Here is a 24,038-nt window from a genome sequence, read left to right as displayed (position 1 = left end):
GTAATCGATACGGCGTCCGTGCGGAGAGCGGCCCCCTCCACCAACCCGGCTATGAGGTAGCGGCGTGACGGCATTACGGTTTCCATCCCACTTCCTTAGCATGGAAGCTAACACACGCCTCGGTTAGCAGAGACTTCACTGACTACATGCTAGTCACGCTAGCTAGTTTAAAACTAGCTTTAGGATCCTGCAATGTGTTTCAACTCATCTCAAAACTAGACAGTAGCGCCCCCCCCACCCCCACCCAATCTCCCGATCCCTCCCAGCCTGGTATGATTGATTATTGATTATGATCGGAATAGAGACACGGGAAAGAAAATGTTGTGGTTAAATCCAGGTTTAGATTAGATTAGATTAACAAAACCAGCTTCCTGTCCATCTCCTTCTGTTATTTACTGAGATTATTTTAATAGTCTTAAGATCCCCCCAAACACACATACACACACACACACACGCACACACACTACAGAACCTCCACTCCGATGCTATCTGGATCCAGTGTCCTGCAGTTACACCCCTTACCACCAGGGGGCGCAGCGAGCCGAGCTGCTCCCTCAGTTGCTCTCGTCCGGCGTCGTCATGGTAGCGATGCGAACCCCACACCCGCCCCCTCGACCCGTGAGAAGCCACGGAGACGGTTGCCGAGGAAGTTGCAATACATCGTTTAATGACAAGTAGCGAACGAGCGGGATGACGAGAGCGTTCTCTGAAGAACCCTGCGGGGAAAGCTGCTGCAGAACCAGCATAGAAATAATAAAAGTTAATATAAATATAAATGTGAATGTGAATATAAGTATCGTTTTATTTGTTTTTTTTTTGCAAACTATTTATCTTGCGGTTGTATGGTTGATAAGTTAGTCAGAAAGGCTTTGGGAGGGCATCCAATCACAGCTGGCATTGGGACGAGGGGCGGGGCTTTAACCTGTCAATCACATTTTGCCACTCAACTAAGCACCTTCCGCAGCGCAGACCCTTTAGATTAAATAATTTTTTTTTTTTCTAAAATAACGCAACGCCGGAGAAGAATCTCTCCTCACTTCATTAGCGAACCGTATTTTTTTTCAATTTTTCATGGATCTGTCGTTCCCTTTCTCTTCTCCTCCGCGGCGAAATGACTTTGGTTATAAATGTGTAATAAATGTATTATCCACGCTCGCCGCCGCTTTGATGATTTGGCCCCACTCGTTCCTTTTCATTTCTTTCGCTCACCCACCCCCACCCCCCATCTCCCCCCTTACCGCCAATCCACCCCTCCGCTATCATGTCAGGTACGGGGAGGCACCTGGATTCTTCCACAAACAGCAAATCAAACCTCCCCGAACAAGCTGATATCTTATTCGTCGCTTCCCCGCGTTTCGTCAAGTATCCGCCGCTAATAATTAGTCGGCAGAAGCGGCGCTGCGCTGCGTTATCGCCGCCGCACGTCCTTTTCCGAGCCAATCCAGTACCGACGTGCTTTAAAAGAGCGTTCAAAAGAGTCTGGGAACAGCGGAAGCAATGCTCGGGTAGAACCTGCAGAACGTTCTGGTGAAGAACCCACCTGGAGGTTCCCAGGTGGCGTGTCAGGACGAGAGGCGGGGCTTCGCCTGGAAAGGTCAGCTGTCAATCATCCAACCGTTCACTCTCATTCATACCCACGCGCAACGATCAATCAACCTGATGGTTTTCCGATGACGGAGAACCCAGAATGGAGAAGATGGAGACGACTCATAGAGAGAGGCCAGAACCTGGAACCTTCTGACCTCTGACCTCTGTGACCTCACCTGACTCCTACCCCAGCTTCTCCTATACCAGGCATGCATCGTCATTAATCCGTGACAAATACTCGTCGAACCTTAAACAAAATAGTATCTATCATTTCAAAGTGTTTGAAATGATAATGTGGTCGAAATAACCCTTTAGAACACGACGGAGAGAAAGTGAGAAGTATTTTCATCCGCAAGTCACAAGTGGAACGGCACTGCCTGGGTTGCAGTTCCCCTGGTGGCCACCGGGGGGATTTCCATCGAGGGGGCTGAGGCTCGGAGGCCAAAGGTCAAAGGCTGGAAATCGTGGATGCAAGGTTAGTTAGCGATGGTAACTCAATTTTCCTTCAATTTAGGATACTTAGATGAGACGATCACGGGAGTCGTCGGGTTGGAAGGGGCGGAGCTTAACCCGAACGACTTCGCTGTCAATCAATCAAGTCGACTCCAAGTAGAACAATGAGAGAACCCTGGTAGGAGAACGTGGAGGGAACCCAACATCGGGTTAGAACCGCAAAACCAAACATCGATATTGTCTCCAATCAAGCATTGATCGTCTCAAAATCCATCAATGACATTGATTGACAGTTTGAGCTTCCGCCGATAACACGGACGCCGTAGGGGAAGAACCCACTCCGGCTCGAAGAACATCCTCCGTCACAGACGATGCATCTTCGACCCTTTTGAGCCGCACCCGGTCGCCGCGGCAACCCTTTATTTTCCCACGTGAGGCGCGCTTCCTCTCAAACGCGACGATCAACCCTGGATTATTTGTTTGTAAGCAAGTAAGAAGGGCTTAACTAAGTTGTTTATTTTCCTTTTAAATCACACGTCAAAGATGGAGCCCTCCCCCGACACACACACACACACACACACACACACACACACCCACGGGGCCCCCCGAAAAGAGAGATTAGCACGGGGGGTAACGATAAGTGCGAAAATGGCCGCTATCTCCTCCCGCGTAGCTCCGACCGCTAACGGCTCGTACCATTCGCGTTAATAAATATTCATACACCTTTCAGGCTGCCGTCTCCACGCCGACCATCGGCCCGATCTGCCGCAGCACGACGAGTGATGGGGGGGGGGGGGGGGGGGGGTGGTATGTAAATAATAACGACAATGAGCGGAGATGAAAAGGCCGCTATATCAGAGCGGCGTGTAAACAGCGAGCGCCCTCAGTGACTGGAGGAGTTGTTTTTTTTTTTTTTTTAATGATTGGGTGGGAGATCGCCACGACGACAAGCACCCCCCCCCCTTTACCCTGTAATAAATAAAATTAGCAAACATTTCTGCGGGCCCTTCTCGAAGGGAGCGGGGGGAGCCCGGCGTTTTTCTCCCAGATAAGTGGTCGGCGCGTCCCCCTGCTCCTTCCTGATTAGTCTAATCCAGCGAGAAGGGTTTTGATTGAGTCAGCCGGCGAAGACCCCGAGGGGGAGCCCTTCTGATAAGTGCCTTTTACCTTTCACCTCCAGAACCCCACGCACGTCGCTGCACCGTATCCCACTCCCTCTAATCTCATTTGGCCCGCCAAGACATGCTCAGGCACAAGAAGCTACGATTAGCATCCTCTTTACCCGGGGATTCCAGCCGGCCGGGCCCCGCCGCCGCTGCCCTCCACCGCTGCCTCCGGATCAGCCAGGTGTGTGTGTGTGTGTGTGTGTGCGCGGCCTCTCTATTAGCTGTACATAAGCGGCGTGTTCTTTTACCTCTTATTTCCCGGGCCAACGAACCCATCCCTCTTGTTAAGGCGCCTCAATCTCGGGGATTTGCCTCACCTCCCTTATTCTGGCCGTCTCGTGCGTTCACGTCGGTAATCCCTCAAATTGTCCCGGCGAGGAGCCGAGGCCGCGACCCCTGCACCTCGGCGGCGGGGTGTTAGCAACGTGAACCCTCCCCTCTCCCGTCCCAGATCAAATTAAACCAATCTGTCCAGCCGTCTTCCTCGTGTCGAACGGAAGGGAAGGACACGTTCCAGGAATTAATCACGGCCCCGCCGGCGGCGGCGGCGGCGGCGGCGACCCGACCGCGTGACCCTCGACAGCTCATCCGACTGATATTTAAAAAAAAAAAAAAAAAAAGGCGTTGGAGCGAAGCGGAGGATTTTCCCAGGGAAAAAAAAAAAAGGGAACTTTATTTCTGCGGATGAGGAGTCAACAGTGATGAAGAGCGGAGGCTTTCTGAAGAGACTGCCAGCCACTTCCAGCTGCCACTCCATCTCCTCTAATGAAGCTCCTTCATTTGCATCCAGCTCCTCGCCGCCGCCGCCGCCGCCGCAGAAACGAGCCCGGGGCTTTCTCTCAGCTGCCGCACGCGCTCAGAAGGGGTTCTCGGAAACGGCGTGGAAGCGGCCGCCGGTCCGAGGGGGGCACGGCTCCCTGATTGGATGCACGTACAATAAAAAAAAAAAAAAACCTGATGCGTCATGTGAAATTGGAGGGTAAACAAAGAGACGCTCCGGCAGGAATTGTAACACACACACACATGCGGTGCACGGAGGGGCGTGCACGGCGAGAGAGCCCGGACGAGGAAATTATGATAAACGGAGCCCCGAAAGAAAGAAAGAAAGACAAGAAACGGTTTGGAAAATCTGTCAAGAGATTGAGATTAGGAGATTAGGAGCCCTTGAAACAACAGCAGATACAGAGATTAATAACATCAACAAATGTAATAATAATAATAATAATAATAATAATAATAATAATAATAATATAGTAATAATAATAAAGGTGACTACAAACTACCGCAGTCAATCTCTTTTAAGTGTTTGAAGATCAATTAGTTTGGATTTCAAAAGACAAAACCTTTGAAGTATTTCAATCCCAGCAGATTAAAATGATTGAAATAGAAATATATAGATATAGATATTTATATCTATATCTATATATATATATTTGCTTTTCTTCTCTTTATTTCTATTTCGTAGACGTCTGTTGACATCATCGCATCGACCCAACGCCATCGTGATAGTAATGATGATAATAAAAACACAGATATTTGCAGTTCTTTAATAAATAAAAAGGATTAAAAAAATCAAAAGAAAATAAAAGGGAAAAGATGCGATAAATATATTTAATCTCACCGACAGCCTCTTGTCTTCAGGGGGGGAAAAAAATTGAGTTTTTTTTTTCTTTTTCCCTTTTTTTTTCATCATCTCCGCCGCACAAACACCGACACATCGACACGTTCACTCCGCGACAGGAAGCCGGAAATAAATAGGAGTTTAATTGAAAGGGGGAAGCATGGGGGGGGGGTCAAGTAAGAGGAAGTTTTAAATTGGGTGGGTTTTAATGACCCCCCCCCACACACCCAAAAATAATAATAATAAAAAAAAAAATTACACTCAGTCACACAGAAGTCACATCATTGGTAATACAAAATAAAATTAAATTAAACCTGGTCAAACTTCATTTATTTTTTTTTTTGCTCTTCCCTCCAACATGATCATAAATTGATGATAATAAATTCGACCGGATTAACAAAAAAAAAAAAAAAAAAAGTCTGCAGCCAGAAATGAGAGGGGTGAAAGGGGTGGGGGGTGGGGGGGGGTAGTTGGGGTAATTGTCCTGGACCCCCTGCCCCTCCTTCCACCACCCCACCACCCCCACCCTGAACCCAACACATATTTAAAAAATATATATATAAATTAAAAATAAAAAACATTGCAATTTTTTTTTTTTTTTCTTTTTTTTTTTCCTCTTCTTGACGCGTTAATGCAAAGGAGTTGGATCCGGAACGCGGCGTTGCGTTCAAGGCCCCCCGGAAGAAAAACGGAAAGATGGAAATTATCTCATCTGAGCGGGGTGGGGTGGGGTGGGGGGGCTCGATTTGTGAGTTTTATATTTTTTAATTTGTTTTTTTTTTTTTTTTTTTTCAATTCTCAGGATGAAGATGATGATGATGAAGAATCTGATCAACTCGGCGGGATTGACCAACACCCGGTGCGCCTGTGTGTGTGTGAGTGTGTGTGTGAATGTGTGTGTGTTTGTGTGTGTGTGTGTGTATAAATGAAAGGGCTTCCGGAGGAACAGGCTGTCTCTATCAGCCCGGGCGTAAATCACTTTCCCGTCAGCCGCCGCGCGTTAAACGGTTGATTCCTTTTTTTCCCCCCTTCTTTCCTTTCCTTCCCTTCTCCCCTTTCCTTCCCTCCATCGCCTCCTCCTTTCCTTCCGTCAAACAACAAACTCGCGCTTTTTTTTTTTACTTTCCCGCCGTCGAAATGTCCCAGATTCAATTTCAGATATGGCGGGATTTAGCTCCCTATTTTTTGGGGGGTGTGTGTGTTGAGTGTGTGTGGGTGTGTGTGTGTGTGTGTGTGTGTGGGAGGGGTTGGTTTGTATTTGGGAGACAATATTTAATATGCTGAAATGAGATCAGTTTTGCCACCCTCCTCTTCCTCCCTCCATCCTTTCCCTCCCTCCTCTTCCTCCACTACTTTCCGCAGCGTCAAATCGATTTCAAATAACTGATCGATCCGGATTTTTTTTTTTTTTTTGATAATTTAGGGGGACTTTAGACAATAAACTCAGCGAGACCGGAAGTTACGTCATACCCCCGTCCCCCTGCGGGCCTCCAATTAAAAAACAATAAAACCCTCTCGTTTCATCTGATGGAGGGAGGAGAAGTCACCCTCCTCCTCACTTTTATCGTCACTTAAATGAAGCATATAAATGACCCGTGCGCGTGTGCGCGTGCACGCGAGCTGTCGGTTTAAATTAAATAAAATAAAGCACAATTATCCTCCTCCTCCTCTTCTTCTTCTCCTTCCTCGCTGAAAAGGAGTCCTGGGAGATAAGGCCGATCCAATCCTCTCTGCTGCGCGCCAATAAAGGGGTGGGGGGGGATTTAAAAGCCCCCCCCTCACACACACACACACTCACACACACACCACCTCTATAATTTCCAATCATACCCCCCCCCCTCCCAACACACACACTTCCCCATTATACCCCATTTAGTGTGGAGGTTATTTGTTGCAGCCGCCAGTTTGAGAAGCGAAATCACATGATAATAATAATAATAAAAATAATAATAATAATAATAATATTAATGGTTTCACATCCGGGTAACGGGGGTCTGTCGTAGGAATCTACCCCCCTCCTCTTCAACCCCCCAGGATTGAATTGCACCTTGGGCAGCGGCGCGGAATGGAGACTCTGAACTTCCGGTGCGAGTGTTCCCGACAGATAAAGTCAACAATCCGGACGCGGAAATTATTCTTATTATTTTTTTTTTAATTAAACTTTTGAAGCCCAATCCCCCCACTTCCTCCCTACCTCAAACCATCCACGGCCTCCGATAGCCACGTTTCCTTCAACACGCAACACCGGTTCCGCTTCCGGTTCCGGTTTCGGTTCTGTTTGTTTGTTGATTTGAGGAAGAGGAGGAGGAAACGTCAAAACATCACAACCGGTTGATCCTTGCGGGACGGAAATAGCCGCGGAGGCCTGGGTGTGTGTGTGTGAAAAAGTGTGTATGAGTGAGTGTGTGTGTGTGAGATGCACGCACAGACACATCGGGCGGTGCGGTCCATCCGGGTCAGATCATTCACGACTGATCAGTATCGATGAGAGCCGAATATTGGGAATAAATTAATGAATTCAAAAAAAAAAAAAGATGTGTAAGTTTTTTTTAAATCGACATTTTTATTCATTTGTGGAAGAAAAAAATAAATTCAGTTTGATTTACACACATTATTATTATTATTATTATTATTGTTGTTATTATTGTGGGATTGGTTGAAACGGAATAACCCCGTTAATCTAGAAATACCGGAAGTCTGGATTGTCTGGATTTCGGATTTCAAGAGGCGGAGACGCGGCATCGGGGAAAATAAAATCAATTAAAAAATTAGAAATAAAATCATCTAGAAACGGGGTGAAGGATGGGAGGGTGAGAAAAAAATCCAGAAGAGAGGGATTATCACGGGAAAGAGGACCGTGGATTTTTTTTTTCTCTTTTTTCGTTCTCTTTAAATAGACTCGTCTGGTTTTTTTTTAATCTACCTTTTTTTCAGATAAATATAAACAATATAACCCGTATAGAATCCAGACTGCAAGTTCCGGTTCTGACCCCCTCCCTTTTTATTTGTTTTCTTCGGGTCCCGGGTGGGGAAGGAAGATGGGGTGATGGGGGGGGGGAGTGTGCAAGCCAATTTTTTTTTTTTTTTTAAATAAAATAGCCTATCGATAATCGAATAATAATAAAACAAAATTAAAAAAAAACACAAAAAAATCGGCATTATCAGCGTTGAGATGTACACAATAAATAAAGTGTGGGGGCCTCCACTTCCGGCCGCCATGACGGTTTGAACATTTACATTTTCTTACAGTTCTGAGGCGTGGGAGTGGGAGTGGGTAGTAGTGTGTGTGTGGGGTGGGGGGGGGGGGGCTTCCTTGCTTCCTTTCCTCGCCTATTTTTTTTGTTGTTATTTAAAGTCTCATATCATGTGTGCGTGTGTCAGCCAAGTCCGCGCGCACTGTCCGTGTCTTCTGACGGGTGGTGTGTGTGTGTGTTTGCACCACCCGTCATGTATTTACATGCAAGTGGAGTAAAAAGAGGCAAGGGGATGGTGTGTGTGTGTGTGTTGGGGGGTGGAAGGGGGGGTCTGGGTGTGTGTGTGTGTGTGTGTGTGTGTGTGTTGGAGAGAGGGGGGGGGGTTACATGGCGGCGGCGTGCGCGGACGAGTACGGGTCTATCCCAGTCTTGGTCATACCTGGAAAGAGTATGTAGGCCACCGGGGGCTGTAAACTGGACGCCGACCAGGCGGTGCAGTTGCACGGCACCACGTAGCCCGGGTTCGTGGGCGACGGGTGGGTGTGGGTGTGCTGGCCGGGGCAGCCCAGCGTGCCGAACGCGCCGTTCTGGTATCCCAACGAGGACGCGTACGGCAACGTTCCCGCGCCCAGCGTGTGCGGCATCTCCGCCATCTTCTGGATGGCGCCGGACCCGAACTGGCCCGGGTCGAGGAAGGAGTAGGGCGCGGAGGCGGCGGCGGGCGGGAGGAAGGCGCGGCTCTTCTCCGAGGCGCCCAGCAGGGAGTCCGCCGCCGACACCGGAAGCCCCTTCAGGTGCTCGCTGTCGCCCAGGTAAGGCAGCGGGAAGACGTAGCGGTCCTTCTTCAGCAGGTTTTTGGGTTTGCGCCGCGGCCGGTACTTGTAGTCCGGGTGCTCCTTCATGTGCTGCGCCCGCAGCCGCTTGGCCTCGTCGATGTAGGGTCTCTTCTCCGCCTCGGAGAGCAGCTTCCACTCGGCGCCCAGACGCTTGCTGATCTCCGAGTTGTGCATCTTGGGGTTCTCCTGCGCCATCTTCCGCCGCTGGCCCCGGGACCACACCATGAACGCGTTCATGGGCCGCTTGATGTGATCGGCGGGTTTGGACATGTCGTCGGCGCGATCAACTTTCTTTTTTTTTTTTTTTTTTTTTTAAATAATGATTAATATAAATAATCCGAAAACAGCGGATGGGTGAAAATGAAAAATAATTAAAAAAAAAAAAAAAAAAAAAAGTTTTTATCTAGGTGAAGGGGGGGAAGAAAAAAAAAATCACCTGTCGCGACGAGCGGCGCCTCTCATCTGTTTTTTTTTTTTTTTTAAAGGAGGAGGAGAAAAGGAAGAAAAAGAAAAAGAAGAAAAAAAAAAAAAACAGGGGGATCTGGTACGAACCCGAACCGGGGAAACGGGTGGAGAAATCCGGTAGCGGCGGCGGCGGTGGCGGAGGTCTAGAGTCCCGGCTCCGCGCCCGTCGGTAGTGCAGGCGCCGCGGAGGAACGCACGCCGGACGCGCACATGTACAAAAATCCACAAAGGTGATGTTCCGCCGTCAGTTCACCGGAGTCGTAAAAGTATTGAGAGTATTTCCCTCTCTCTCTATCTCTATCCCTCTCTCTCTCTCTTTCTCTCTCTCTCTCTCTTTCTTTCAGCCGCCCCCCCCAACCAAACCACCTCTCACGCACACACACGCACATACACTTCTTCTCTGAGGCTCGCCGTCGAGCACCTGGCGCGGAAATGAGCGGAAGAGCGTGAATGTGAGCCAAAAGCGGCGAAGTTCAAAGGTTTTTTTTTTTATTTTTTATTTATTTTTTATTTTTTTTTCTCAACTCCCGCCTCCCTCCTTCCCGCACGCAATCTGACATAATCTGCGGGATGGGTGCGGGAGGGTTCGGCCCTGGCCAATCAGCGCCCGAGCGGCGGGGGACACCTTCGTGCGTGAGTGCCGGGGCCACATTAAAAAAACAAAAAACAAAAGAGGGGTACACGCACGTGTGCGCGTACGCACACGTGAACATGTACGAGTGCGTGTGCGTGAGGTCGGACCTACGACCCTCCTTCCGGTGTGTGTGTGTGTGTGTTTTTTTTTTTTTCGGAAGAAAAACACGACTCGCCATGTCGCGCCCCGCACGTTTCCGTGCACAGTTTCCGTGCACGCCAACCAACCAACGACCGCGTTATATAACCGCGACAACGGCGGTATCACCGGTAATAACGACGTTGTAACAACACACCCTACCTTTATTACGCCGTTATTACTGGCGCGAGGCGGAAGGTCACACACAACTGCAGGGGTGCACGCACGCGCGCGTGTGAGTGTGTGTATATGTGTGTGTTCGCAGTTTCACACGGAAGTCGGTGGAAGTTTTCTTTAAAAGTACGGAGCGGAGGCCTTCCCTCCGGTTACCGGATTTCGAGGAGCACCGGTGTGTGTGTGTTTGTGTGTGTGTGTGTGTGTGTGTGTGTGTGTGTGTGTGTGTGTGTGTGTGTGTGTGTGGCCCGGCGCGATACTCGCCTCTCCCGTGTCCGTGACCCACCCGTGGCACACGTTACAAAGGTATTTCGGTTACAAGATTGATTCAATTTATAGATTGGTCATATCAATAATATCGATCACACCGATAATATCAATATACACTGACTTTATGAGTATAAATTACCTCTCTTTTAATATATATATATTTACAGTGCACACTCACACACACACATACACACACACACAGCACATTGTGCCTGTTGTTATTTGTATTATCTAAATACTATTTGTGTTACATCAGAATTGCAATACTTATAAAATACTCCTAGTATTGTAATAATTTTTAAATATATCGATTTATTAATTTGTCATAAGGCAATAGAAATTTAATACCTGTCTATGAATGTGTGTGTGAATATATAAATATATACACACGTGTGCTTGTTTATGTTATTTATATTATTGAGAGGTTGTTATTGATGTGGATATTATATTGTTGCTATATTTTATTTATATGTCATTTGAAATGATCATTTAAACCATATTTACACTCTGAAAGCTCAATCAGTCAAAACAAACAGTTATATTTTTATCATTATTATTATTATCAGTTTTACTATAATTAGGATTATTATTATCATTATTATTATGTAGGTGTTTACAGATTCGGGATTAAATGTGTATTGCACTTTTAGTAATACACGCACGCACACACGCACAGTTCTAAAGGTGACTTTAGGCTACTCTTTTGCATCCATCCATCCATCCATCATTTATTTTGTTTCCTTATAAAACGCTCGTCCTCAGGGCGTCACCGGTTGGAGTACTGCGTCTCCTCCTCCGGTACCGGACCGGATCACCGGATTTTTTCTTTTTTTTCCCGCCGCTCCCGATGTTGTTTCACCCCCCCCCCCCCCCTCCATCCGCCCACCCCCTCCAACGCGCATGCGCCAGGCGGCGGCGGCTGCGTCGTGAAGCATCCCGGTGCTCATACCGGACGCCCGCAGGACTCTTCCCCGGTCCAACCGGATCCGCGGCCGGGAGGAGAGCGTGTCCGGTGGCCTTTGCACGGAGCAGCGCGTACGGCGTGCCCGGTAGTACCCACGGCGGCCCACGAGGCTTCGGAGGTGAATGGGAGTGGTGTGTGTGTGTGTGTGTGTGTGTGTGTGTGTGTGTGTGTGGGGGGGGGGGGGTATGTGTCTTACTTAAAAAAAAAAAGCCGGATGTATTATGAGCGCGCGGCCGGAAGTTCCCCGCACGCGTCGACGGTTCTGATTCGTCAGGGATTGGCGTGATTATTTCCATCCGGGTTTTTTTTTCTCTCAAATCTAATTCCTGCGTGGGTGGAGGAAAGAAGCGTCACAACTTAGAATAAAAAAAACAAAACAATAACACTTTTATTTTTAAATCCCCCAAAACGAGAATATTTACTTATTTTTATCTTTATTTTATTGTGAAGTTCGAGTTGTGACACCCCCACTCACACACACACACACACACACACACACACCGGGGGAGGGGGGGGTTACCGGGAGCCTATTAGAGCACCGGGCTCCGTGGCGCGCCGCCGTAAGCTCCCCACCGCAACTGTCCACGGTGCTGAGGCGCTAAGAGGTTTTCCGCCCGGAAGCCCCGGGAAACCGGGGCTGACATCCCGACGCCTCTTACCGTCTTTTACGCGCTCTTTTTCAAAATAAAAGATTTAAGGAAAATGACAACTTCCGCAACTTTCTCCCTTGGAAGCAGACGCCATTTCTTTTTTAAATCCGGCTTGCAGAAACATCCGGGTTATTCCCCGGCCTCCGCCGCCGACTTCCGGTAACAGAGTTCCAGCACACAGTACTGCATGCACTGCGTGTACTGCATGTACTGCATGCACTCCATGTACTACATGTACTGCATGTACTGCATGTACTGCATGGACTTCATGTGCTGCATGTACTGCATGTAGTGCATGTACTGTATGTACTGCATGCACTGCATGTACTGCATGTACTACATGTACTGCATGTACTACATGTACTGCATGTACTGCATGTACTGCATGCACTGCATGTACAACATGCACTGCATGTACAACATGTACTGCATGTACTTCTACTGTGGCAAGTTGTTCACCTGGAAAATCCGGTTCAACGAGGCGATTCCGGATTCTAGGTCTCAATTGCTACTAATAAATTAAATAGGCTACACACACCCATACCCACACCCACACACACACACACACACACACAAACAAAGACACACACACACACACACACACACACATACCAACACGTCAATCATTTTCAAGCCCTGTTTTGGTTTGAGACGTCATCCTCCAATTCAATCCGGTTAAATATTTAGAATCATCCGGACTTTCCCGGAGCTGACTGATAAAATAAAATAAAATAAAATAAAATAAAATAAAATAAAATCCAATTAAACTAAATGACATGAAATTAAATTAAACGACGGCGTGTACATTCAACACTTCACCATATAATCTGGACGAATTTGGATGATAATTTATTTTATTTCATTATACTTTAAATGGAACAGAGCCTTCATCATAGCATCATAGGAGAACCCGGGTCCGTGAAGTGAACTGAGTCGGACCCCCCCCCCCCCCCCCCCCCCCCCCCCCCCCCCGGCCCTCGGAGTATCATGGCTCCTCTCCCCTCGGAGTGACTCCAGTTAAGCTCTGCCTTTGATTGGGGAGCCGACACGATAAAAGAGGAGCGGGGAGGAAGGGGCTCCGGGTTCGAGGCGTCAGGTGATAACAAAGGGAGGGGGCGCCGCTTCAAAGACCAGCAGGTCCACATCGCACAATTATACAATACAATTAGGATTAAAGGGGCAGAACCCAGATAAGGGCAGATATGGATAAATTATCACAAACCCAAAGATGTGACTCTCTGCTGACCTTCATTAAGAGGAAGGGAAAAAAAAAAACTCATCTGCGAGGGGTGTGGGGGTGAGGGGATGTGTGTGTGTGTGTGTGTGTGGGTGTGTGTGTGTGTGTGTGGGGTTCAGTCCTGAGAGTGAGACTGCGACGCAGCAGATAAGATTTGAAGACCTTCAACCGTCGTCTGAACTTCTATTAAACATTTCCATAAGATATGAAATAATAAGACAAACGGACGCCGGGATCAATGATCGGATCGAAATCTGCAAATATCTCGGACACGATTGGCTCGGGACCGACCGCTGATGTCACCGGGTTCCCCGCATCGTCGTGGAGACGGGCTTCAACACCCGAAGTCCGGTTTTTCTGAGCTCAGTGGCTCAGCTGTCGTGCTTCTGGGGGGCGGGGGGGCAGACCAAGTTCATGGTGAGGTTGTCAAGTGTTTCCATGGCAACCAGGTGTGCATTACGTACATTCCCTCAGAGTGATGGAGGGCGTCTAAAAAAGTTCTTGTCAAACGCTGCGATGGATGCACGAACCCGCCGGTGACTTAAGCTCAGGGACCCCGAAGAACCCGGTTCTACCGAACATCCTGGCGTGGAGAACCAACCACAGCTCCAGAACCGAGTCCATGTTCCTGGAGGTTTTGCACATCTGAGGTCTTCAGCGGGACCCCAGAAAACAGAACCGAACAACACCAAACGGCACCACGTTGGTCCATCTGAGTAGATCCTCCTGAAGGAATGTGACTGTGAGACCCCGGGTACCTTCCAGGACCCGGTATCTCTGTTCCATATTCATTTTAACCAGGGTTCTGCTGTTCCCTCAGGGTCCGATGCCTGCCAGAAGAGCGAACACCGATCAGAACTCACAACCTGATGGGCCCGCACCTTCTGAACACTGATGTTCTCCAGCCTCCCATCCCAGGACCACCATTCCAGGAGGACCTTCAGGATTCCCTTCTGGAGTTGGTATCTACACAATTAGGGTTCTTTTGCATCCACCGCAGATGGATGGAGAATGTGTTACAATGGCGACCGACGAAGGAGTCCACACAGCAGCAGTCCTCTGTCCACAACTCTTTTTTTGGACCCGCAGAACCGGTTCTACGAAGGCTCAGTGATGATTCCTGCGTATTGTAGATAACCTCCACTGCTGTCCACCTGAGGAACCGGAGAACTCCCCAGGAACACTGTATGCTCATCAAGGCGGCCTCACAGGCTCGTCAAGACCTCTTCGGTCCTTCTCGATCTCTCGAGAACAGACAGAAACGATGACGATCCAAACGGGACACAAAGTTCTCATGGTTTACCCGGATAGCGCTCATTTCATCCCTGACACCAAAGCTCGTCCATGGACGTTGTTAGCGAGGTTAGCACGGACACTCAGAAGTGCCTTCCCTCTTGATGACTGCAACACTCTAGCTTTAAATGAGATGGAACAGTGCTTTTTAGACCAGAGAACTTGAGTTAGCATTCTCGTGACCTCTCGATGACTGCGGTACTCCATAACTTTAATGACACGGAACATGCTTTCTAGACCTGAACTGGAGCTAAGAGCTGGAGCTGGGGTTAGCATTCTCTTGATGGCTGCGGTTCTCTACAGTTTTAAATGAGAAGAAACAGTGCTTTCTAGACCTGAGGTTGGAGCAGAAATCAAGAACTGGAATTAGCATTTTAGTGACTAGCCTTTCCAATGAGCGCATCACTCTGTAGCTGTGAATGAGATGGAACACAGCTTTCTAGACCCAAGGTCAGAGTACAGATCTAGAATTGGAAGAAGTATTTTCGTGACTGTCCTTCACGGCCACTACAGTACTCTGTCGCTGTAAATTAGACGGAACAGTGCTTTCTAGACCTCATGCCAGAACTGAGATGTAGAACAAGAAGTAGTATTTTCATGACTTTCCTGCACGATTACTGCAGTAATCTTGTTCTACTTGATACAGAACAATGTTTTCTAGAACTAAGGTTGGAAAAGAGATCTTGAATTTGAAGACATTTTTCCTGATCTCCCCTGCAGTACTCTATTATTGTACATGAGACGGAACAGTGTTTTCCACACCTGACGTTGGCGATCTAGAACTGGAGGGCATATTTTTTTGACTTTCCCTCTTCAATACTGCAGCATTCTTGTTTTAAATGACATATTTTCAAGACCCGGTGCCAGAACAGAGATCTAGAACTGGAGTTAGTGTTTTGGTAACTTGCCCTCGTGATGACGACATTACTCTGTAGCTGTTAATGAGATGGAACAGTGTTTTCTAGACCTGAGGTTGGAGCAAAGATCTAGAACTGCAGTTAGTATTGTTTCGTGACTTTTCTTCTTGGTGACTGCGGTACTCCTCAGTTTCCAATGAGATGGAACAATGGTTTCTAGACCCAAGATCTAGAACTAGAGTTTGCCTTTTTGTAATTTCCCCTCTCGATTAGCCTGTAGCTGCAAATGAGGCGGAACGGTGTTTTCTAGACCTGAGGTCGGAGCAAAGATCCAAAACCGGAGGAAATATTGTCCTGACTTTCCCTCTTGACTACTGCGGCATTCTGTAGCTGGAATGAGACGGAACAGTGCGTTCTAGACCTAGAGAGTTCGGAGCGGAGCTCTAGAACGGGCGGGAACGTCCCCAACCCCCAGCCCCCATACCAGGACCTGAACTGAAGACCACCGTTCCACGGTTGTACTTAGACCCGTCAAACTCCTCTTGCACGTTTTCTCTTCGCGTCCAGACCCGCTTCGCGTCTGGACCGCAAGAACCCGCGAAAAACAAAACTCGTGCGAGCGGAGGCGGAGAAGAACCCGGCGTGTTTGATGTTGGAGGAAAATAGGAGCTTCTTTCGGAGGATCTGTTCCAGCTCTCGGTTCCTTTTACACTTTTCTTTCCTTCTTTTTTTTCTCGCAGAAAATCCCGAAAGACTCGAGCTTCAAAAGAGTTCTCGGTTCCAGAGCCGCTCGTCGGACTTTGATGTGTTCTAACTGTAAAACGCGGTTCTTTAATTCTGAACCCTGTCAGATACGGGGTTCTGCCGGATGCCGCCGTCGGTTCTCCGCCCTCTGCTCACAATGGACGGAAAGAATTGTCTTTTTTTTTTTTCAGTTTTTCCGGTGAAGGGTAAAGACTCTGATCTAATCTGGAGTTCTGGAAGGTTCTGCAAAGCCGGAATCCGGGTTCTGCGGGTGAAGGTGACCCTCTGAGAAAGAGTCAAGAGGAGATTGATCACCTGTCAAATCCATTTGTCCTACTTTTTTTTTTCCTTTCATTTTTTTTTTTTTTTTTTTTTTTTTCTCGAGCAGACGCCGCCTTTGACTTTCCTCCTCCCTCTCTCTCTTCCTCCCCCTTTCCTTCCTCTCCTCCCTGCAGGAGTCACACGATCGCCGCCACCTTCGGACCTGGAAGATCTTTGATGGACGTCGATTCAAACGAAACTTGAAAAGAGGATTTAACCCGAATCAGAACTCTGGAGGGAAAGGAGAGAGAGAGAGAGAGAGGTAGAAATGAATGGAGACAGAGAGAGAAATAAGAGAGGGAGGTAGAAGTAAATGAAGGAAGGGAGAGAGAGACTGAGAGAGAGATGGAAAAGAAAGAGAGGGAGAGATGGATGGAGGATTTAACCCGAATCAGAACTCTGGAGAGAGAGAGAGAGATAAGAAAGAGAGGTAGAAATGAAGGAAGGAGGGAGAAAAGAGGGAGAGAGAGAGAGAGAAATAAAGTAAAAAAAAGGAGGGAGAAAGAGGTAGAAATGAAGGAAAGAGGTAGAAATAAGAGAGGGAGAGAAGTAGAAATAAAGGAAGGAGGGAGAAAGAGAGAGAGAGGGAGAGATACCGAGAAAAGAGAAGGATGAAAGGGGGAGAGAGAGAAAGAGAGGTCAGAGATGGAGGGAGAGAGAGATGGAAAAGAGAGAGGGAGAGATGGATGGAGAGAAATAAGAGAGGGAGGTGGAAGTAAAGGAAGGAGAGGAGAAAAGAGGGAGCGAGAGATTGAGAGAGAGAAGGAGAGAAGTAGAAATAAAGGAGGGAGGGAGAGATTGAGAGAAAAGAGAGAAGGATGAAAGGGGGAGAGAGAGAAAGAGAGAAAGAGACTCACTTCCCTCTCTTCCTCTCTTCCTCTCTCTCTCTCTCCTGGAGAGCCCATTGTAGTTTGCCAAACAATAGCTTTTCTTTTTGCGTTTTTCTTTCTTTTTTTTTTTATTATCAGAGGCTCTAAATGCACCCCTCCTCCTCTTCCTCCTCTTCCTCCTCTTCCTCCTCTTCCTCCTCTTCCTCCCCCCCTCATCCATTCATCGGCGGCGGCGAGGAGGGGAACAATTAATTTGCGAGCGGTCGGAGGCGCGGATCTATTACTCCTCTCTGCCCGCAAACCCAAATCTATTCCACTTCCCCCCTTTTGTGTCCGATATAATTTAATGCCCGTTTTCTTTTTCTTTCTTTCTTTCTTTCTTTCTCTCTTTTCTTTCTCTTTTTTTTTTTTTTTTTTTATTAATGGCCCGAAATAATTACGGCGGGGCCTTTGTGATCCTCGAGTATGTTTCATTTAATTGTGTAATAAACGTCTAATCACCGCTCCCATCTGAAGCCATTACGGCGTTAAAATTAACAATTACGCCACAAATGTCTGGGCGAGGCGCGGGGGTCCATAGAAATCGCTGCTGATAACAAGACACATATAAATCATTCATGAGACTTTTTCTTCTTCTTCTGGTTCTTCTTCTCCTTCTTCTCGAGGCGGAGATAGGCGGAAGAAAAGAGGAGAAGAAAGACAGAGTTTTCTTTATTCCCATTGAAAAATGGGGGGCGGCGGCGGCGGGATGGCCTAAAGATAGGGCATTTTGAAACTGTGTCGCCCCGCTCCCGCCCCACGGACCCCCCCGTTCTCTCTCTCGATCGCCCTTTAATTTGCCTCCCTCTTTTATTTCTGAAGTGACAGATTCCACTCGGGGAATTCATTAGGCGTTCGGCCTCGGCTGATGGAGGGGAAGGGGTGGGGGGGTGGGGAGGAACCGCTGCCCGGCTGCTAGCTAAGCCGCGTGGCGCCGCCGCTTCACGTTGTGGGTGACCGAAGGCAATTAAACCCCCCCAACCCCTCCCGGTATCAATCTCTGCGAGGAAGGCGGGGTCCCGGACGTACCAGCAAGAATTGTTTTCCGAGTCGCCAAGTATACGGATTTCATGGTGGAAGGAGGGGAGGGTCGTCCTTTTCAAGCTCCACAATTGGTTTGGGTGAATCTGTTTCTTCCCAACCCCCCCTTAGCTTTGTTCTCTAGTCACCAACAAACCCCCGAACAAGTCCAGGAAGTGGCTCCGACGAAGGCCGAGGTCGGTGGCGGCGATGACGGCGAGGGAGTTCCCCCCCCCCCCCCCCCCCCCCGGACGCTCTCCGAGGCCCCGCCTCCGCCGGGACCACGGGTGGTTTTGGAAATCTTCTGAGGAAGTAGGTCAACCGAACAAGAAGGGGACCACCGGTGTCTGATGGGGAGGAGGGGGTTGAGGAAGAAGTAGCTCCCCAATCCCCCCCGCAGAAGGTCCGCAGCTGAGGTAGCAGAGGTTCTAGACCTGGAGGTCAGGTGGAGCAGACCCAGGGAGGAGATGGTTCAGGTCTGGAGATCAGAGGGTCAAAACCCAGGGAACGGGTTCTAAACCTGGAGTGCATTGGATCAAGACCGAGAGATCAGAGGGTTAGGAACTTGGTAACAGGTTCTAGAACTGAAGAACCTGTTCTGAACCTGGAGAACAGAAAGTCAAGACACTGAGAGGAGGTTCTGGACCCGGAGAACTTGTTACCAACCGAGAGAAATGGGGTTCAAAACCCAGGGAGCATGTTATAGACCTGGAGAACCTGTTCTGAACCTGGAGAACAGAGGTTCCAGACCTGGAGAACAGAAAGTCAAGACCCCGAGAACAGGTTCTAGACCTGGACAAACTGTCCCGAACCTGAAGCTCAGAGGGTCAAGACCTGGAGAACAGAGGGTACAGACCCAGGGGGAGCAGAGGTTCCAGACCATCAGATCAGATGTGCAGATGATCCAGACCTAGAGAACGGAGGTTCAAAACCCAGGGAACATATTCTAGACCTGGAGAACCTGTTCTGAACCTAGAAAACAAAGGTTCAAAACCCAGGGAATGGGTTGTCGACCAGGTGAACAGACCCTCCAGACATAGAGAACAGAAGGTCAAGACCCTTGCAACATGTTCCAGATCTGCAGAACTTGGTCTGAACCTGGCGATCAGAGGGTCAAGACCTGGGAAGCAGAGGTTCCAAACCGTAAGATCAGATGGTACAGACTCAGGGAAGAGACGATTCAGACCAGGAGAACAGGGGGTTAAGACCCTGGTACCAGGTTCTACACCTGGAGAACCTGTTCTGAACCTGGAGAACAGAGGTTCTAGACCTGGAGAACAGAAAGTCAAGACCCTGGGAACATGTTCCGGACCAAGTGAACAGAGGTTCCAGCCCTGGAGATCAGAGGGTCAAGATCCTGGTAACAGGGTCTAGACCTGGAGAACCAGTTCCAGGTTCAGGTAACAGAGTCAAGGCTGTCCAGACCTGGATCTTAGAGGTTCCAGACTAGGAGAACAGAGGGTAAAGACCCTGGGAAAAGAAGTTTCGTACTCAGGGAACTGAGGTTCTAGTCCTGGATATCAGACCCAAAATAGAGGGCTCACACCTGGAGAAGAGAGGTTCCCGTAATGAGGAACACAGAATCTGGACCCAGGGCACAGAAGGTCCAGATACTGGTTATCAAGGCTCCACGGGAACTGAAGCAACAAACCAGAGAACCAGAGAACCACCGACAACAACGGGGCACCACAGAGAGCTAGAGATGACCAGGACCAACCACAGGGAGCTGCAGAGAACACTGGAGATCCACGGACAACCGTGGAGAACCACTTAGAACCACTGGGAACCACAGGTGATTGCAGAAGCAGAACCCCAGGAAACAACATGAAACTGCAAAGATCCACCGAGAAGTGCGGAGAACCACGAGGAACCATGGAGAACCATACAGGAAGCATGACGAACCACGAAGAACCATGGGGAACCATGGAGAACCATGAAGAACCATGGGGAACCAGTGAGAACCATACAGGAACCATGAAGAACCATGGAGAACCATGAAGAACCATGGGGAACCATGGAGAACCATGCAGGAACCATGAAGAACCATGAAGAACCACGAAGAACCATGGGGAACCATGGATAACCATACAGGAACCATGAAGAACCATGAAGAACTATGAAGAACCATGGGGAACCATGGAGAACCATACAGGAACCATGAGGAACCATGAGGAACCATGAAGAACTATGAAGAACCATGGGGAACAATGGAGAACCACAAGTACACTGCATGTATTCCTTCCCCCTGAGTACACAGTACGCAGTACTTGGTTTTCCTTTGCGTGTACTTTGTAGTAGTGAAATGTACTTCTACCTCACCATGGAGGTCCACCTCTACTGGACCGAAGTCCAAGTCTTATATTTACAGATACTCAGGTCGGCTGTTTTGGCTCCGCCCCTCTTTGCCGACCAAACGCACCCTGAGCTAATTACCCCGCTAACAGATGTGTAATTAAGCGTTTCCTGCTAACGAGTGGCAGAAGACAAAGGTGCCTGTCCTCGCGCCAGCCTCGGATTTCACGGTCAGTTTTATCTCGCCGCCTCTAACACACACACACACACACACACACACACACACACACACGCACACATAACTCGTGGCGCCCGCCGCCGCCAAATTGTCAATTCAGGTGGAGAAAGAGGCGTGACGGCTGATTTAAACGCCTCCGCCTGGGATCTTTGACCTCCAGCGGTAATTCGTCCCGGCCTTTGTTTACCCCGACCAACCGGGACGGGACGGGAGAGCCGACAGGAAGTGGCGGCGGCGGCGGCAGGAAGTCGGCCTTGCTCCCGCCGGGCGACCGCGGGTCATTACGACACTGTCGTTAATGCGGATAAACAACATGGTTTTTGATTGACAGCTGGCTTTGGGCGTGACCCCGGGGAGGACTGGAGCCAATCACAGCTGACGCTGGGAGACAAGAGGCGGGGCTTCATCCGGACATCAGCTGTCAATCATCCAACCATTCACCCTCTCATTCACACCTGCAATTCTTCAGTGCAGGCCGGTAGGTAGGAGAACATTTAATAAAAATAAGAACAACTTTATTTATCCCGGAGGAAATTGTTGTGCCAGAGTTACAAAGTTACAAGAAAAATATAAAAATAATAAATAATAGTAGAATATTGTATAAACAGTAATGAAAAAAGGAGAAAAAGGGAGTATAAGAATTACAAATAAACTATAAAGTGTCTTAAGTAACAAGTGAAAGATAAGGAGTGCACAAGAGTATGAAAAAATATTGTACATGTAGCTGTTATGAAATATTGCACAGTTATGAAAATATATAGAGATAAATTATTACAATTCACAGTAAGTGGGTGAGATTATTTTTTCTTTTCTTTCTAAGGTTATAAGATTTTAAAGTAGGAGAACATGGAGAGAACATAGGTGGGAGATTCCACAGAGAGAACCCTGAATGTTCCACGTTCCGGCAGTGACAATTCAACGTCGGCCGCTCACCCACCAGGTATTACATGTTTATTACAGTGTAATAAACAAGCAGCAACTGTAATAAACATTTTATTACAAACACATCCTTTACTTTTCTGCAGAGAACAAATTATTTCATGTTTTCCACTTCCTAAAAAAAACCCGCGCCGAGATGAAGACGAGGCACCGGTCAGGATTACGGAAATCTCCATAATCCCTCTTCGTCACAATTAAAGATCCCAGTGAACAATAAAATTGCTTGCTCTCCGGTTTGTTTCAGGGGGGGTCGAGGGGGGACGTGAACCCCGTGACTTTCGCTTTTACCCTTCGCACACACACTTCACAACACACAGTCCGTAATCCAGATTAGGGACTAATTAATCCGGGTTATTTTGAGAACCCGTTTCCGTCCGATGTCGACATCAAAAATCCAGATTAAAAGCAAATCAGGTGGAAAAGGTGATAATTGACCATCAAAGTTATTTCCGTGTTACAAAACTGGATTAGACCAGATTAGGAGTTATATTCACAGAGGAAGTTTTCGTTGTAACTATGTGATTTTCTGACCCTCGACGCCGTTTCATCACACCAGATTAAACCTGGTCTAAGCTCGCTTCAGTCCTCCATCTTGGATTAGTTGAACCTGGATTAGATTAAACCGGATTACAACCCGGTTTTGGCTCGTCAACAAGAAAAATAGCCCGCCGCCCAGACAACACAACGACATCCTTCAGGCCACACACACACACACACACACACACACACACACACACACACACACAAACACACACACACACACACACAGATGCAGGCACACCATGACACAATAATTCCATGATTCAAGAAGCAGGGCCGCACACACTCACACTCGTGCTGTTTCTAGCCAACGTTTTCAATGTGTGTGCGTGTGTGTGTGTGTGTGTGTGTGTGTGAGTGTGTGTGTGTGTACCGAAACTCCCCTGATCACCTGACTCACAAGGCCATTCCGCCCCCAGGGACGTTTCAAATCACCTGGGAGAATCTCAGCCGCTCCCGAGGTGATTTTTTTTTTTCCATTTTGTTGATAAACACAACTTCTTGTCTGCGCCCATCCCAGCAAACACACACACACACACACACACACACACACACTGACACGGACTTGTTTTCTAACACCGGTTCGTCACTGCCCGCTTGGACTTACACCGCCCCTCCCTAATCAGCTACTCCTCGGTGTTATAACGCAGTAATAACCATGTTATAATGCGGTAATAACCGTGTTATTGCTGCGTTATTACCGTGTTTTAACCGTGACGATGACACAAATATTCACCGAATCATTTCAGATGGGGGAGTCGACGTTCACAGTCGCTTTAAAAGTGGTTTGGAATATTTGAGGTTGCTTTTTAAACGGGCCCAGATCAGAGAACTATCCAAACTATTGCAATTTCTGCAGCCAGTGAAGTGGTGGGATGAGTTATTACACATGAGAGAGGAGAAAACAGAGAAATGATCTTTTTTTTTTTTTCTTTTTTCCTCTCAGATATGATCAAGAGGAAAATGTCAGGAGGTGATAATTAATGTTCTTTCTTCTTTCAGATTTCCCTCCACGCCTTATCGTGTCCCAATAAATTACCGCAGGTGTTCCTTCATCTTCAGTCTAGACTGAATCTGGAGCGGCGCCCCTCCCCGGCCCCCTCGGTCGGGGACACACACCCAAAAACAAAAAGAAACAAAAAAAAAAACCTTTCCCCAGCCCGCTTGCAGTCACAAGGGCACGTGGCCGCCGGGATGGAGTGTGTTCCTGATTTCTCGCACTACACCCCTGTGTGTGTGTGTGTGTGTGTGTGTGAGTCACCGGTAATTACCTGCATTCAAACTGAAGAATGGAAATGTTTATTGAAAACATCTGTACACTCTTTACATGAAAAAGTAAATGAATGATATCTTCAGATTTCACTTATCCAATTTGTTAATTATCACCTCTTTTTTTTTGCGATCAACCAGTACAAGCCATCTTGCAAACATTTATTTATCCGTTCATCTAAACGTGCACAGGAGGCGGGACCACAGCCCCAGGAGGGAGGCGGAGCTTCCTGATTGGACAGGGCAGCTGTCAATCATCCGACTGGC

At 48.1% G+C, this 24,038-nt stretch overlaps 1 protein-coding gene and 2 long non-coding RNA genes across 3 annotated transcripts; 2 read left to right on the top strand and 1 right to left on the bottom strand.

The window, feature by feature from the left end:
• Nucleotides 1–4,739: 4,739 nt before the first annotated feature.
• sox14 (SRY-box transcription factor 14) lies at nucleotides 4,740–9,768 on the bottom strand. Its single transcript, XM_086144922.1, has one exon. It carries the CDS (start codon nucleotides 9,125–9,127, stop codon nucleotides 8,405–8,407), a length of 723 nt encoding a protein of 240 aa, XP_086001048.1. The 5' UTR covers nucleotides 9,128–9,768; the 3' UTR covers nucleotides 4,740–8,404.
• A 1,718-nt stretch (nucleotides 9,769–11,486) lies between these two features.
• On the top strand, nucleotides 11,487–17,417 carry LOC147237171 (uncharacterized). Its single transcript, XR_015106021.1, has 3 exons — nucleotides 11,487–11,620; nucleotides 14,210–14,351; nucleotides 16,739–17,417. It is a non-coding gene; the product is annotated as an uncharacterized LOC147237171 (long non-coding RNA).
• Nucleotides 17,418–18,869: 1,452 nt separating this feature from the next.
• On the top strand, nucleotides 18,870–22,178 carry LOC147237170 (uncharacterized). The gene is made up of 3 exons (XR_015106020.1): nucleotides 18,870–21,501; nucleotides 21,844–21,963; nucleotides 22,049–22,178. It is a non-coding gene; the product is annotated as an uncharacterized LOC147237170 (long non-coding RNA).
• The last annotated feature ends 1,860 nt before the right edge of the window (nucleotides 22,179–24,038 follow it).

This window comes from Fistularia commersonii, chromosome 1 (genome assembly GCF_037954325.1).
Source record: "Fistularia commersonii isolate RoL2024-O1a breed Wild chromosome 1, RoL_Fcom_v1.0, whole genome shotgun sequence".
Classification (NCBI taxonomy): Eukaryota; Metazoa; Chordata; class Actinopteri; order Syngnathiformes; family Fistulariidae; genus Fistularia; species Fistularia commersonii.
The sequence above is the reverse complement of the archived record's forward strand: the minus strand, read 5'-3'. Positions and strand labels throughout refer to the sequence as shown.